The sequence below is a fragment of the Megalobrama amblycephala genome, unplaced genomic scaffold (assembly GCF_018812025.1).
Source record: "Megalobrama amblycephala isolate DHTTF-2021 unplaced genomic scaffold, ASM1881202v1 scaffold500, whole genome shotgun sequence".
Lineage (NCBI taxonomy): Eukaryota > Metazoa > Chordata > Actinopteri > Cypriniformes > Xenocyprididae > Megalobrama > Megalobrama amblycephala.
This window is the reverse complement of record NW_025953415.1, coordinates 31,156-46,705: the sequence shown is the minus strand read 5'-3', so window position 1 is coordinate 46,705 and position 15,550 is coordinate 31,156. Positions and strand designations below refer to the sequence as shown.

General features: G+C 45.0%; 1 protein-coding gene across 2 annotated transcripts in view; it reads right to left on the bottom strand.

Annotated features, from left to right (window-relative positions):
* Nucleotides 1-15,550, bottom strand: part of LOC125261832 (NACHT, LRR and PYD domains-containing protein 5-like) — a 44,787-nt gene that overhangs the window by 15,476 nt on the left and 13,761 nt on the right. The window contains exon 8 of one of the 2 annotated variants that reach the window (XM_048180382.1): nucleotides 9,643-9,813. The exons of the other annotated variant lie outside the window; for it this stretch is intronic. Within the exon in view, the coding sequence (XP_048036339.1) occupies nucleotides 9,643-9,813 (171 nt within the window). The remainder of the gene's footprint in view (nucleotides 1-9,642; nucleotides 9,814-15,550) is intronic. 2 annotated transcript variants of the gene reach the window in all.

The window sequence follows — 15,550 nt, the reverse complement described above, 5'->3', positions numbered from 1 at the left end:
CGCGAGAAGCAGGAGTGTGAGAGAGAGAGGGGAACTGCTGACTGAGACGCTGGCCACGACAGCGATACTGGAGTGAAGCCCTTTGTGGATTATTTATTTTGTTGTTGTGCGATGCACAGTCTTTCTGTTGAACAGTTTTGAGTTGTTGAATAAAGCTCAGTCAGCAGTCAATCGCCGACTCCGTCCTCTTCCTTCCAGACGAACTTTGATCTTACTACACTTACATTGTAGATAAAGATGAGAGAAAAAAAAAAAAAAAAAAAAAAAAAAAGTTATCTGTCCAGTGAGTCCAAAAAAGCTTTAGCCGAGTTCGGATCATCGAACAAGCGAATCTTCCCCAGATGTAAGCATCTGAGCCGGGCAGGGTAGGCGAATCCGCGATATAAGCCACGAGATACCATGATCTTGGCAACTGAGGTGAACTCGTGACGGTTCTGCAGGACACTGGAGGATAAGTCTGAGTAAAACCGGAGCTCCGCGCCTTCGTGGGTAATTGTCTTCTTCAGCGCTGCCCTCAGAACAGTTTCTTTTTCTGTAAACCGCAAAAAGCAAACCAGAACGCTCCTCGGGGGTGAATTCGTATTGCTAGGTGCAAAAGAAGGAGATCTGTGGGCCCATTCGATATCCAGGGTGAGAGAGTCTGCAGGCAGGTCTAGCCATTTCGGAATGGATGAATGGAGAAACGACGCAAGCGGACCGGAGCCTTCCGCTCCTTCTGGTAGGCCAACTATTCTCAAATTTTTTCGTCGACCTCTGTTCTCCAAGTCGTCCACTTTTGACTGAAGTTGTTCCACTTTAGTCAACATTGGTCCTTCGAGCCGGAGCTATTGACTACTGTAGTGATGTCATTGGAAGAGCAAGCCACCTCTCTACCTCATGCTGAGACGTCAGACAGGCCCTCACGGCATCGCCGCACACCCAAGCATCTGGAGGAGTATCTTCTTGACTATGGCCATCACTGACCTGCAATTTCCTCCCCACCTACAGCAGAGGTGCCAGCGGAGCAGAGAGGAGCAGCAGCCGCAGTGAGCCCCACTAGCCAGTCACGACCAGTCTGCAGCCAGAGTGAACACCCAGACACAAGCTCCAGAAAAAAAATTTGGTCCATTTCTGATAAGGAAAAGGATGAGGCTGCTGATATGGCTGCGCTTCACAATAAACTGAAACAGTATGAAAAACTACAGCGTTGACGCAAAGAGCTGATGGAACATATTACATCGTTCCTGAGAGAAGAGGACGAGGAGGTGGATCAAAGTGGAAAGCCTGCCACAACACCACCAAGGTCCCCTTCAGTAATTTCTTCACCTCCGCATTCCTCATGTCATTCTACCCCTTCATCACAATCACCTGACATTGAGCTGCATGCCAAGAGACATGTGAGTGCCACACAGCTGAATGCTAGTACACCTGCTGCAGAGGCTGAGCACTTCGAACCCGGTTTCGTACCAATACAGCCAGTCACTTCACTCCCTTTGTACTCACCAATTTCATCTGGTGCGTTACCTGCCACTGTGCCCCATGCTACGAGAGCAGAGACTGTGCCACTACTGTACACAAACCAGTTTCCCCCTTATGAGGATGGTGTAAAAGCCTTTCAGGTGCATCCACAGCTAGTAGCACCCACACCAACCTACCAGCATCCCAGTCTGCCATATGTCTATACAACAGTGGCACCTTCCCCACGACAACCTGTCGCTGCTCCACCTGCATCAAGTTTTTCAATTCCTCAATATACTCCAATGCTTCCAGGAGCGTCAGTGCCTCAAACTCTGCACAGTGCTTCAGTTCCTGTCATGAACATTCCTACCCTTGCAGGCACTTCTTTACAGTCATTGAACCAGCCACTGAAGCAACCAGAATACTTTGTGCCTCACCGCCCTTTGCAGGCTGCACCCCAGCCAAAGATTCCTGATTTTGTGAATGACAACGAAAGGGAATTCGCTAACCTGAAGTTAGCACTGGATAACCTTCTGGAACCTCATGCAGAGCTAGATGAGAAATACAAGTACCACATTTTGCTGGAACATCTCAAACTGCCTGAGGCACAGATGATTGGCCAATCCTGCCGTCATCATCCATATCCATACTCAGCAGCTATGCAAGCTCTTCAGTTACAATATGGTCAACCACACCAGCTGGCTCAGACCGAAATAGCAGCAATCCTCACAGCACCAGAGGTCAAGCCAAATGACGCTTGGAGTTTCCAGAGTTTTGCTCTCCGTGTTCACCTCTTAGTGAGTATGCTGTTATCTTTGGAGGGACCCAGAGGGATGGAGTTGAACTGCTGCTCGCATGTAGATCGCTTGCTCAGTAAGCTGCCCAAGTACTTAAGAGATGGCTTCAAAGAGTTTCTCCAGCTGCAAGAAAAGCTCAATTCCCCAAATATTAACCCATACAACCTACAAGACTTCGCTGGATGGCTCCAAGTCAAAGCTCAGCAACAGAGACTGTCCAGTAGGTTAGTGCAACGTTACCAATATGAGAAATCCCCAAGCAGTGCAAAGGAAAAGACTGTGGTTAAACCTAGAAGCCAAAGTACAGCCTTATAGCATGGTGCAGCACCCACAGAGGCTAAAGCCACTCCCCTCAGTCCTTAGGTGTCTTGGAAGAGAACTTCACCCAAAGTTAACTCTTCTGTGCCAGCAAAGACCACTACATCACTCGATGCAGCAATATCAAAGAACAGTCAGTTGCTGAACTTTGCAAGAGGATCGCAGAGGGGAAGTGCTGTTGGAAATGTGCTCGTTCCCATGCGCCTGAGGTATGCAACCTAAAGAAACCCTGCAGTGACTGTGGTGGTATTCACCTTCAAGTGCTTCATGGTGTGGCCCAAACTCATGCAACTGACACATCATCAGCTACCTCTGAGAGCCGTATCTACCTCTTACCTTCCATTACATCAGGCAGAGTCCTCCTGAAAGTAGTACCAGTGCTGCTACACCATAAAACAAAGACATTGGAGACTTATGCTATATTAGATGATGGAGCGCAGCGTACCATGATCCTACCCACTGCTGTCCAGCAGCTCCAGCTGAAAGGTGAACCTGATATTTTAGCACTTCGTACAGTTAGACCAGACACTACTCATCTCAGTGGCTTCAAGATCACCTTTGAAATCCCCCCAAGAGGTAACCCAGAGAAACGATATCAGGTGCTGGGAGCATTCACAGCCTCCAGTCTTGATCTGGTGGAACAGTCATACCCTGTTCAGACTCTTCAGAGACATTATACACATCTAAGGGGAGTTCCGCTACATCCATTTCACAAGATACGTCCGCTGGTGCTAATAGGTTCAAATCAAGTTCACCTCATTACCGCTAAAGAACCTATTCGCCAAGGCACCAGAGGGGGTCCAGTAGCAGTCCGTACAGCTCTTGGCTGGGCTCTCCAAGGAGCAGTAATGTGCACTACAGACCATGCACCAGTGCAGCAGTGTTTCTTCCTCTCCACCTCCCACCCAGATGATCTTCTCTACAGAAATGTGGAACAGTTATGGCAACTGGATGTGCTGCCCTTTCGCAATGAGAAACTGGTTGTCCGGTCTAGGCAAGACAAAGAGGCTATGGATCTGCTTGAGTCCCAAAAGCAGCGAGTCAACGTAAAGGGAGTACAACGTTACACCACCCCTCTTCTGTGGAAACCAGGTGCACTTAAACTCAAAGGCTCCATGCAATCCGTTCTTGCAAATCTGAGGAGTAATGAGAGGAGGTTCTGTAAAGACTCTGAGAAGGCTGCAATCTATTCACTATTCAGGAGAGATTACCAAGCTTATCGAGGCAGGATATGTCGCCAGGCTCAATCAAAGCGAAGCAGCCCAGTCAGACGAGTCATGGTACCTGCCCCACCATCTGGTGAGCCATAACAACAAGCCACGACTGGTTTTCAACTGTTCGTTCAGACACCAAAGTTTGTCTCTTAACGATCAACTCCTGCCAGGTCCTACACTTGGACCATCACTGTTGGGTGTCCTGCTAAGATTCAGGCAGCATCATGTGGCTGTAAGTGCCGATATCAAGGGTATGTTCCATCAGATCTGTCTCCTGACAAAGGACAGACCCTTTCTCCGGTTAATTTGGAGAGATCTGCAGAGTGAGAACCCTCCAGATGTATACGAGTGGCAGGTTCTACCATTTGGTACAACAAGCAGTCCATGCTGTGCCATCTTCGCTCTGCAGCATCATGCTCGCAATTCTGAAGCCAAATATCCAGGGTTGCAAGACATAGTACACCAGAGCTTCTACGTGGACAACTGCCTAACAAGCTTTCCTACTGTTGCGGCAGCTAAACAAACAGTGGACGAACTATGCAGCATGTTAGCAGAAGGAGGGTTTGATCTCAGACAATGGGCTAGCAGTCATCCAATGGTAGTAGCTCATCTTCCAACTGAAGCCCGCTCCTCTGCCACAGAGCAGTGGCTAGTTCAAAACCACATTGACCCGATAGAGCCCACATTGGGCCTCAGGTGGAATTGTGCAACCGATACCCTCGGCTATTATTATCGGCCCATTGAGCATGCAACACTAACTATGAGAGCTGCCTACCAGGTGTTAGCATCCCAATATGATCCACTGGGATTCATACTACCATTCACCACCAGAGCAAAGGTGATCATCCAACAGTTGTGGGCCAAAAAGAGAGACTGGGATGACCTAGATCTACCACCAAACCTTCAGGCTGCCTGGCTCAACTGGGAAAATGAACTTAAACATCTCAGTGCAGTATCCATCCCTCGCTGTTACTTACCATCCTCTGCAACTGCAGCAGAACAGCACAATTCCCTCCATGTGTTCTGCGACGCCTCTGAAAGAGCATATGGGGCAGTGGCATATTTGGCAGTTCAAACCATAAGTGACATTCACGTTTCCTTCGTAATGGCCAGATCGAGGGTCGCTCCTAAGAGGCAGCAGTCTATGCCTCGTCTGGAGCTTTGCGCTGCCTTAGCTGGAGCTCAGCTGGCCAAACTGGTGAGGGATGAGATGTCTCTCTCTATCGATCAGACAGTTCTATGGACAGACTCCATGACTGTGCTAGAGTGGATTCAATCAGACTCCTGTCGATATAAGGTGTTTGTTGGAACACGAGTCTCAGAGATACAAGAATTAACAGACCACAGATCTTGGAGGTATGCAAATTCGCAAGATAACCCAGCTGATGACATAACGAGAGGTAAAGCCCTCCAAAGTCTGTCTGAGCCCAGTCGATGGAGTCGAGGGCCTCCATTCTTGAAACATAACCCAGAGCACTGGCCAAAGAAATCTGAAGTCAGAAGTAGTATCCGAATTAAAAGGCCTATCATGCTACTGCCTAATGACGGTTGAAACTGCTTCCAACCTCCCTGATGCCACCCATTTCAACACATGGCGTGAACTTGTGAAGGCGACTCAACAAACCTGTCAAGGGGCGGCCACATCAAACTCCGCAAGCAATGAACCTGTGACCAGTAGAGAAGCTGAAGCTGTTCTGCTAAGAGCATGCCAACTCCAGAGCTTTCCCGAAGAAGTTGCTGCTCTCAAGGCACAGAAACCAGTTCCTGCCCACAGCCGATTAGTCAGTCTTGCTCCAGAATGGGATCTGCTGACCAACCTCATCAGAGTTGGAGGCCGTTTAAGGAGGCTGGTAAACTCAGACCCAGAACAAATCCACCCTATTGTGCTGGACCCAAGACACGCAGTAACGAAGCTCCTTATCAAATAATTTGATGAGCGTCTGTTACACCCAGGATCAGAGAGAGTCTATGCTGAGATACGGATGTGCTCTCGCGTCACAATAATGTGTTCTCGACATTAGACAGTAAAATAATGCCATAGAAACTAGTTGTCAGCGCTGTCCTGTGATTTATCACTAAAGTAGCTTAGAAACTCAACTTATTATAGAATATATTTTTGTACTTTTGAAGTAACTATTTAAACAGCTTCGGAATTAATAGAGAGACGGTATGACTAATTCATGCACGCAATCGTTCTCATTACATACTGAGACTGTACTAATTTATCTGTATCTGATTTACAACGAGCAGAAATCTGCAAGAAAAGTTACAAACATAGATAAAATAATGGATGAAAGTGAGCTATGACATGTCAGAATGGGATCTACTGACCAACCTCATCAGAGTTGGAGGCCGTTTAAGGAGGCTGGTAAACTCAGACCCAGAACAAATCCACCCTATTGTGCTGGACCCAAGACAAGCAGTAACGAAGCTCCTTATCAAAGAATTTGATGAGCGTATGTTACACCCAGGATCAGAGAGAGTCTATGCTGAGATACGGAGACAGTATTGGATTCTCAGAGGACGCCAGGCCATAAAGCACCATCAACTTCATTGTTTGTCCTGTCAGCGCTGGAGAGTGCAGCCAAAGATCCCCCAAATGGCAGATTTGCCACAAGAACGCCTCAGACTGCTCTGTCCACCTTTCTACTCAACAGGCGTTGACTGCTTTGGACCATACCTGGTCAAAATAGGAAGGCGGAATGAGAAACGCTGGGGCCTGATCCTTAAATGTCTCACAACCAGGGCAGTTCACATTGAGCTCCTTAATTCAATGGATGTAGATGCCTTCCTTCTTGCACTCCGCCGGTTCATTGCCAGAAGAGGTAAACCACACGAAATCTGTTCTGATTGTGGCACCAACTTCCACGGAGCTGACAGAGAATTACGAGAAGCTTTCTCCACCATGGAGCCAGAGCTCAAAACTCAGCTTTCAGAATATCAAATTTGCTTCAAGTTTAATCCACCCAGTGCTCCACACTTTGGCGGAATATGGGAGCGTGAGGTCCGTTCCATAAAGAATGCTCTCCAGGTAGCTGTCGGAACCCAAGCTTTCACAGAGGATGTCCTGTCCACCATCCTAGTAGAGGTAGAGGGGATCCTCAACTCAAAACCGCTGGGATATGTTTCAACAGACATCGCTGACATTGATCCGATCACTCCAAATCTTCTCCTTATGGGGCGGCGGGATGCATCGCTCCCTCAGGTGGTGTATGCTCCAGGAAATATGGGGCGGCGAAGGTGGCGACACTGTCAGAACGTGGTGGACCAATTCTGGATACAGTTCACAAGAAACTACTTGCCTACTCTCCAGACCCGGCAGAAGTGGCGAAAAGCTTCAGAAAACCTGGAAGTAGACTCTGTTGTACTGATCGTAGATCCACAACTCCCTAGAGCTCAGTGGCCGATAGGCAAAGTTCAGAAGACATTGCCCAGTAGCGATGAATGTGTGCGGACTGCTGAAGTTGTCATTGACGGTAAAACTTATCTCAGACCAGTTGCCCGCCTGATAGAGTTGCCTGCTCTATAAGATAACACTAAAGACATTTAGAGAATTCCTTTGATTACCCATTTGCTGCTCAAATGTGGGGGCGGCTGTTGTGAATTCTCTCCTTTTAAGTTTAAGTTCATTATGTGTGTGACGTTTTAAATTATGACTTACGTAAGCAACGTAGTGCAGTGTTTCCTGCGTGTATGAGTTCAGCATATCTGCCTATTCACTATCACTCCAGCTAGGCAGTCAGATCGCATGCTCTCACTAAAGTGCAGCGTTTATGCACAAGAGAAAGTTAATGACAAGTAAGTTAATTCAATGTATATTGTTATTAATGAAGATCGTTACACTGTATTGCAGCAGTATTAGCTTTAGTTCATTATATTCTTTATGCTTCGCAATCTTTCTGAATGTAATTTGATCCTGTTTAATGAGTGAATTTGTCCCGCTAACATCGCGGCTAGTATTAGTAATGTTTATTAAAGTTATTTGCTCCAAGTTTAACATTTCTCACTTAGATCATATCATTCTGTGGTCACCATTATTACTGCCTGTATTACTCATTACCCTTTATAATTCATATTTTGTGGGTTTTGTAATCTTTATTACACTGCAGCTTAATATTGCTGACTCATGCTGATATTACTGTCATATTTATATATCAGTTTGTTATGTAAAGTTGTTTATCATTCAGTTTGTAATCTGTTAAATTGTTGATTATATTTAGAAAATGAATATTATTTTATTTATTTCAGAAAACTACCTCAAGTACACTTCTATGTGTATATGGTCACTCTTGTGCAATAAACAGTTCAAATCTATCTGATGACTCCGACTCCCTGACCAGAGTTCTGCAGCGGTCAATAATATATACACCAGCTTTCATTGGGGCAATACCCAACAGATCCTATATTGAGTCACTGTTATCCTTTTCATTGTTGTGCTGGTTTAATTCTCTAAATGTGAAAAACAAGAATTGTCTTGAGAGGATTGTAAATCAGGGAAGTAAAATAACAGGGAGTAAGCAGATGTCTATGGCCCAGTTATATCATAGACAGGTTCTGGGTAAAGCCCAAAGTATTTTACTAGATGATTCCTACCCAATGTACCACGAGTTTAACCTTCTCCCTTCTGGCATTCGGTATAGAACTCCGATTAGTAAAACAAATCGGTTTAGACATTCATTTATCCCCTCAGCAGTAAAGTTTTTAAATTTAAGGTAAGAATTTTTTTAGGAAGGAAATGAACATTTAATGTTTGTATTGTGTTTTTGTTGTTTATGTGAAATGCTTGTGTGCTGCAACCAAATTACCTTCGGGAAATTAATAAAGATGAACTGAACTGAACTAACAAACAGCTGTATTTTTAACTTATAAGTTAATAAGTTAACAAAGTTTAATAATTACAGTAATGTATTGCACATTGTTAGTTCATGTTAGATTAAACATTAACTAATGTTAACAAATAAAAACCTTATTGTAAAATGTTACCTATTTTTTTTTATTGAACGATTCTGAATGGTTGATAACTGTTGACAGCATTTAATCCATAAGCAAATGAATTTTTCCAAGAGCATGGAGAGATTCAAGACCGTGCAGGACACAGTTTGAGCGCGCACATGCAATATCTGAGTGAGAGGAGAGGCAGTTCATAAGAGAGCACATATATTTGAGAGCGCATGTCTAGTTTTGTGCAAGAGCAAAGGAAATCTGAGCACCAGTGGAGAGATTCGCGCTTGCCTGTTACATGTATGTGCTCTCGCGTCACAATAAGGTGTTCTCGACATTAGACAGTAAAATAACGCCATAGAAACTAGTTGTCAGCGCTGTCCTGTGATTTATCACTAAAGTAGCTTAGAAACTCAACTTATTATAGAATATATTTTTGTACTTTTGAAGTAACTATTTAAACAGCTTCGAAATTAATAGAGAGACGGTATGACTAATTCATGCACGCAATCGTTCTCATTACATACTGAGACTGTACTAATTTATCTGTATCTGATTTACAACGAGCAGAAATCTGCAAGAAAAGTTACAAACATAGATAAAATAATGGATGAAAGTGAGCTATGACATGTCAGAACACTCTTTCAAAAGGAAAAAAATATCCCACCTTTAATAGTCAAGCATTACAGTACAAACATTGTAAGTGAACTATGAGGGCAAAAAAACAAACAAAATAATCGTTCATTAATCGTAATCGAGGTAAAATGTTAAATTAATCGAGGTTTTGATTTTAGGTCATAATCATTCAGCCCCACTGAGGAGCAATTCAATTATTTACAGCTCAATCAGCTGAACTCACAGCAGCAGAAAGAGGCTGAACACTTTAAATATACTTTACATTGTGATTCATGTGTGAGAGTCAAATATGATTTTACCACAGTTTCTCCAGTTTGCAGTGAGGATCCTGTAGAACTTCAGACAGCAGATTCACTGATTTTCCTATTTTATTCCCAGACAGATTCAGTTCTCTCAGGTGTGAGGGGTTTGATATCAGAACTGAAGTCAGAGCAGCACAACCCTTATCTGTGACTCCACAATTAATCAACCTGTAGAGAACAATGACACTCTTCACTCTCTCAGTTCAGATCAGATCAGTTTAGCAGTGAATCCATTATTAAAGAGAAAATACAAACTTAAAGCACAAATCAAAATGTGTGATAAATAGGGGTGTAACGGTACACAAAACTCACATTTCGGTACAGGTTCGGTACAGCAGGTGGGGAGAAAACTAAAATTGCTTTTTTCATGATTAAACAGTGATTTACTGAACAAATTGTGTTTTTGTCTTTTAGTTATAATTTAATTTAATTTAATATATTTAAAGTTTCTTTTTATGGATAAAAACAATTATCTTTGCTGATGCTATAAACTATGTAGGAAGCCCTTACTTGCATACATAATGCAACTATAATATTAAAGGTTAACAACAGAGCCCACACTATAAATTCAATCACTTTTTTATTTTTTTAAATATAATAATCAACACTCAAATAACAAATTGTATGCAAACATGTAAGCTGCAAATAAGGCAGTTTTTGCATTAAAGGGGTGGTTCATTGCGATTTCACTTTTTTAACTTTAGTTAGTGTGTAATGTTGCTGCTTGAGCATAAACAGTATCTGCAAAGTTACAGCGCTGAAAGTTCAATGCAAACTGAGATATTGTCTTTTAAAGTTATCGTAGTTTAATGCCTACAAAAACGACTGGTTTGGATGACAACAAGCTTCTTCCCGGGTTGGTGACATCATAAACCCTGCAAACACTGCCCCTGGGAATACGCAACAAAGTGGGCGAGGCCATGTCGCGCAGCCAGTGGAAGCGAAAGAGTTGTGTACACCGGACGCGAGCGACGCGACACGTCAAAAGATAATAGAACCCATTATAATCTGTGATATTTTCTACACTGGATGCGCTGTGGAAGACAGCTTCCAGAATCTACACGAGTTCAAAACTGGATTTGCACAAAGGCTTTTACTGAAAGAAGAAGTTCCTACTTTAAAAGCAGAAGCTGCTGTTTATCGCCCCGAAACTGTAAGTATGTTTTATTGTTTGTAGATATCTTTTAAATGTATAGTTCTGTTGCTATTTTTGGTTGCATCAAGGACGTAAACAAAGACCAATGCATTTTTGCTTCGCTAGCCAGTTAGCTAAATTCTATTGCATACTTCTCCAACAAACGCCAACAAACACCAACAAACTTCTATGTTCATAGACACACAGTTGTTCATGTTATAAATTAAACACTACCTTTACAAAGAATACTACTACTGTCATTCGGCTACAGTAAAGCTTTAATCAGGATAAAACTGTATATTAAAAGCTAACAAACAACAGTGACAGCATATCTAAACACTTTGACACAAATACAAAATGAAATACCATTCATAAACATCCTTTAAAAGCCACGATTGCAGACGTTCTGCTTAACATTCTTCATCTGGGTCTGATTCGGCTCAATTTGATACAGCAATATAGACGCCAAAATTTACATTTCTACTGAAGCATTTCCGGACGCTTCAGTGAATCACGATACACTGGGCCCACTAACCAATCTGAACACATTGCGTATTTTGAGGGAGTGGCTTCATAGAACCAGGAAGTTCAAATGACAGAAACAGAGGTGTAGAATAAAGGTAAAATATATGAAAAATACAGCGTTTTCAAAAAAAACTAAGCATTAAGACATGTTAAACTGCGCCCCAAAAACACAATCAAGCCTAGAAAAAAAACACTGAACCACCACTTTAACTTTTAAATCTAATTATAAAATTTCGTTTTACTCCAATTTAATGTTGAAATATAATAATTTATACACAGTGGCTGGCATTTTCATGACAGATTTTTTTTTAAACATAGGCCTACATTAAATAATCAAGACATTACTAACAGGTTAAGTAAAATATAATGAATATATATGTCACAGACACGCCAGGCTCAACCATCACCCAATCACAGCGCACTCCTTCACCCGAATACTAAACACGCACACCTGCACCTCATCATCACAGCAATCACAGGCACTTCAAAAGACACACAAACTCACACACTCACTGTCTGGACTCGTTAGCATCAAGACCTACCTTCATGCTCACCTTAAGGACTCCTTCAAGCTACTTACCTGTCTCCAACGTGTACCCAAGTCTCCTTCGTGATTCCTCCTCTCGTGTGAGTTCTCCTGTGTCTCTTTCGTTCAAGTCAGTCTCTGTATCCGCTACCTTTGCAAAAGAAAAGGACAGTATCAGTTCAGTTACCATTACCAGTCACCTGCATTTACCTGTTCACTTACCTGCACTGTTGTCACTCTCTTCTGGTTGTTCAAATAAAACCCGTTACCTGTATTCCAGTGCCTATGTCCCTTCTGTTTGTAACAAAAGTCCAAACCATAACTGCTGAACACCAGAATGAACACCCCAGACCCGTTTCAAGAGCTTGTGGATGCTCTACGGAGAGCACTCACCACGAATCCACCAGCATCTCCACCACCGAGCACATCCGTCAACACCGCCGCCTCTCCTTCACCACCTCCGTATGCCAGTCCCATGGCCAAACCGGTGCCTTTCTCTGGTTCGGCGGAGGATTGCAACGGATTCATCCTGCAATGTTCGCTGGTCCTGGAGATGCAACCGCACCTGTACCCCGACGACCACTCTAAGGTAGCGTTTATAATTTCCCAGTTGAATGGCAAGGCACTTCGCTGGGCTGACACTCTTTGGTCTCAGATTAATCCTATCACACAGTCGCTCTCCAGTTTCATCTCCCACTTCAAGGAAGTTTTCGGGAAACCTGCCTGGGATTCATCAATTGGTGAGCAACTATACCATTTGAAATAAGGTTCAATGACTGTTAATGAATATGCTCTTCAGTTCAGAACACTCACTGCCGCCAGTGGAAGGAACGAGCAGTCCCTGATTACAACATACCGTCAAGGATTGGATCCACGAGTGCAGTTGCATCTCGCTGCATACAAGGATTACATCAGGCTGGAAGGCAGTCGTGGCCTAATGGATAGAGAGTCGGACTTGTAACCCAAAGGTCATGGGTTCAAGTCTCAGGTCCGGCAGGGATTGTTGGTGAGGGGAGTGAATTTCCAGCGCTCTCCCCACCTTCACGACTTGCTCAAGGGTCTCCACGACTGAGGTGAGACCCTTTAAGCAAGGCACTGTACCCCCAACTGCTCCCCGGGCGCCGCAGGAATGGCTGCCCACAGCTCCGGGTGTGTGTTCACAGTGTGTGTGTTCACTGCTGTGTGTGTGTACTTGGATGGGTTAAATGCAGAGCACAAATTCCAAGTATGGGTCACCATACTTGGCCACATGTCACTTCACTTCACTACAACTCTCCATTCGCTTCGCCACTTGTATGCAGTCTCGAAGAACACCAGGGCCAACCATTCTATATGTCCTCCCTCCACCAACCAGAATCCGTCAGAACCAGCCCCAGAACCAGCCAACGAACCCATGCAACTTGAAAATACTTGTCTGTCACCCACTGAATGGCAGAGGTGGCTGACCCAGAATCTGTGTCTGTACTGTGGTCTATCTGGGCATTTCATCTGTAAATGTCCCATGGTGAGTGTCATTATTCCTTCGATAAATAAGATGAAACCACTCACCACTATTGTAAACCTTACTGCTGCCAGTGTTTCCATTCCCTCCTCGACTCTGGGTCAGCCGGCAACTTCATCTCTGGCGCCCTCTGCCGTCAGCTCAACCTCAAGACGACCGCCATGCCATTCATCTACCAGGTCCACTCGATAATGGGAAGACCTCTCAGACGGAGATGGGTACACTCTAGTGTTGGTCCAGTACAACTTCAAGTGGGCATCCTTCATGTTGAGCAACAACATCTGCTGGTTCTGGAGTCCACCGCTGACTAGATATTAGGGCGCCCATGGTTGGAGCAGCACAACCTCATCATCTCCTGGAAGACCGGCGAGATCCTGAAGTGGGGTGACAGCTGCTTCCCGAACTGCTTCTCTACTTCCCTGTGCCAACCTCTCCACGTTCCGAAGATCTGTCCATCTGTGCGACCTCCATAGAAAGTCCCATAGAGAAACGTTCAGTGGACATCCCATCCTGTTACGCCCCCTTCAGTGACATCTTGTGCCCCAAGAGAGCTTCCAAGCTGCCTCCACACCAGCCATGGGACTGTGCCATCGACCTGCTTCTGGGTGAGCCAGGAAAGATCTACTCCCTGTCACTTCCGGAGGAGAAGGCCATGGAGGAATATATCAAAGAGACTCTGGCGCAAGCTTACATCCGCCTGTCTACTTCCCCTGCTGCTTCCAGTTTCTTCTTCGTGGCTAAAAAGGACGGAGGCTTGCAGCCTTGCATTGATTACAGAGCATTCAACAAGATCACTGTTAAATTCCGTTATCCCCTTCCTCTCATCCCATCAGCGCTGGAACATCTCCCTGGTGCCACTGTTTTCACCAAGTTGGACCTCCGCAGTGCTTACAACCTCATCCGGATACGTGAGGGGGACGAGTGGAAAACAGCCTTTGTGACCCCTATTGGACACTATGAATATCTGGTTATGCCATATGGATTGGTCAACGCCCCCTCCGTATTCCAGAACTTCATGCATGAGGTGCTTCGGGAGTTTCTCCACAAGTTCGTGCTGGTGTACATTGACGACATCCTGATATACTCCCAGAGCATGGCCGAACATCGCAAACACGTTGCGGAGGTCCTGCAATGCCTGAGGGAGTTCCATCTGTTCCTGAAAGCTGAAAAGTGCTCCTTCCACCAACCCTCAGTGCAGTTCCTTGGCTATCACATCGATAGCAGTGGCATCCGGATGGACGAGGGGAAGGTGGACGCCATCAGGACCTGGCCCACACCCTCAACTGTAAAAGAACTCCAAAGATTCCTAGGATTTGCAAATTTCTATCGTCGTTTCATCCAAGAATATAGAACCATCACCAGCCCACTCACCAATCTCCTACACAAAAAGCCCAAGTCTCTGTCCTGGAACCCCACTGCCACTCAAGCTTTTGAAACCCTCAAGGAAGCCTTCACCACCGCTCCCCTCCTCGTCCACCCAGACCCCGACAAACCCTTCATAGTAGAGGTCAATGCCTCGACCACCGGAGTGGGAGCGGTTCTTTCATAGCAGCAGGGGAACCCAAGTAGACTCCATCCATGTGCCTTCTTCTTCTTCTAGTGGAGGCATTGGTTGGAGGGTGCACAACATCCCTTTGGAGTTTTAACTGATCACAAAAACCTGGAGTATCTAAGAGACACTAAACGACTAAACCCACGAAAAGCACGGTGGGTCCTGTTCTTTACCCGCTTCGATTTTACTATTTCCTATCGGCCTGGATCCAAGAATGTTAAGGCGGATGCCTTATCTCGTCTCCACAGTCCTGACAAAAATACTGAAGAAAATGAACCCATCCTGAACGAAAAGCTTTTTGTCAATCCTATCGTCTGGTCTGAAGAAACCCTGCCCTCCTCCAATATCTCCACAAACACTCCGCCGGGTTGCCCCCCAGGTTTGCTATACGTCACCCGGACACGGCGCACTCCTCTCATTCACTCCTCCCACACGTCACTGGGTACTGGTCACTGGCCACCCAGGGATCAATGAAACCCTCTCGCTGCTAAAAAAGTGCTTCTGGTGGCCGAACATGGCAGCTGGTACGTGCAGGAATGCAAGGAATGCGCCATCTCTAAGAGTCCCCGACATCTTCCCTTCAGAAAACTCCATCCTCTGCCCATTTCCAATTGGATTTCATCACTGACCTCCCTCCTTCTGACAAGTGTACTTGCATATTTGTGG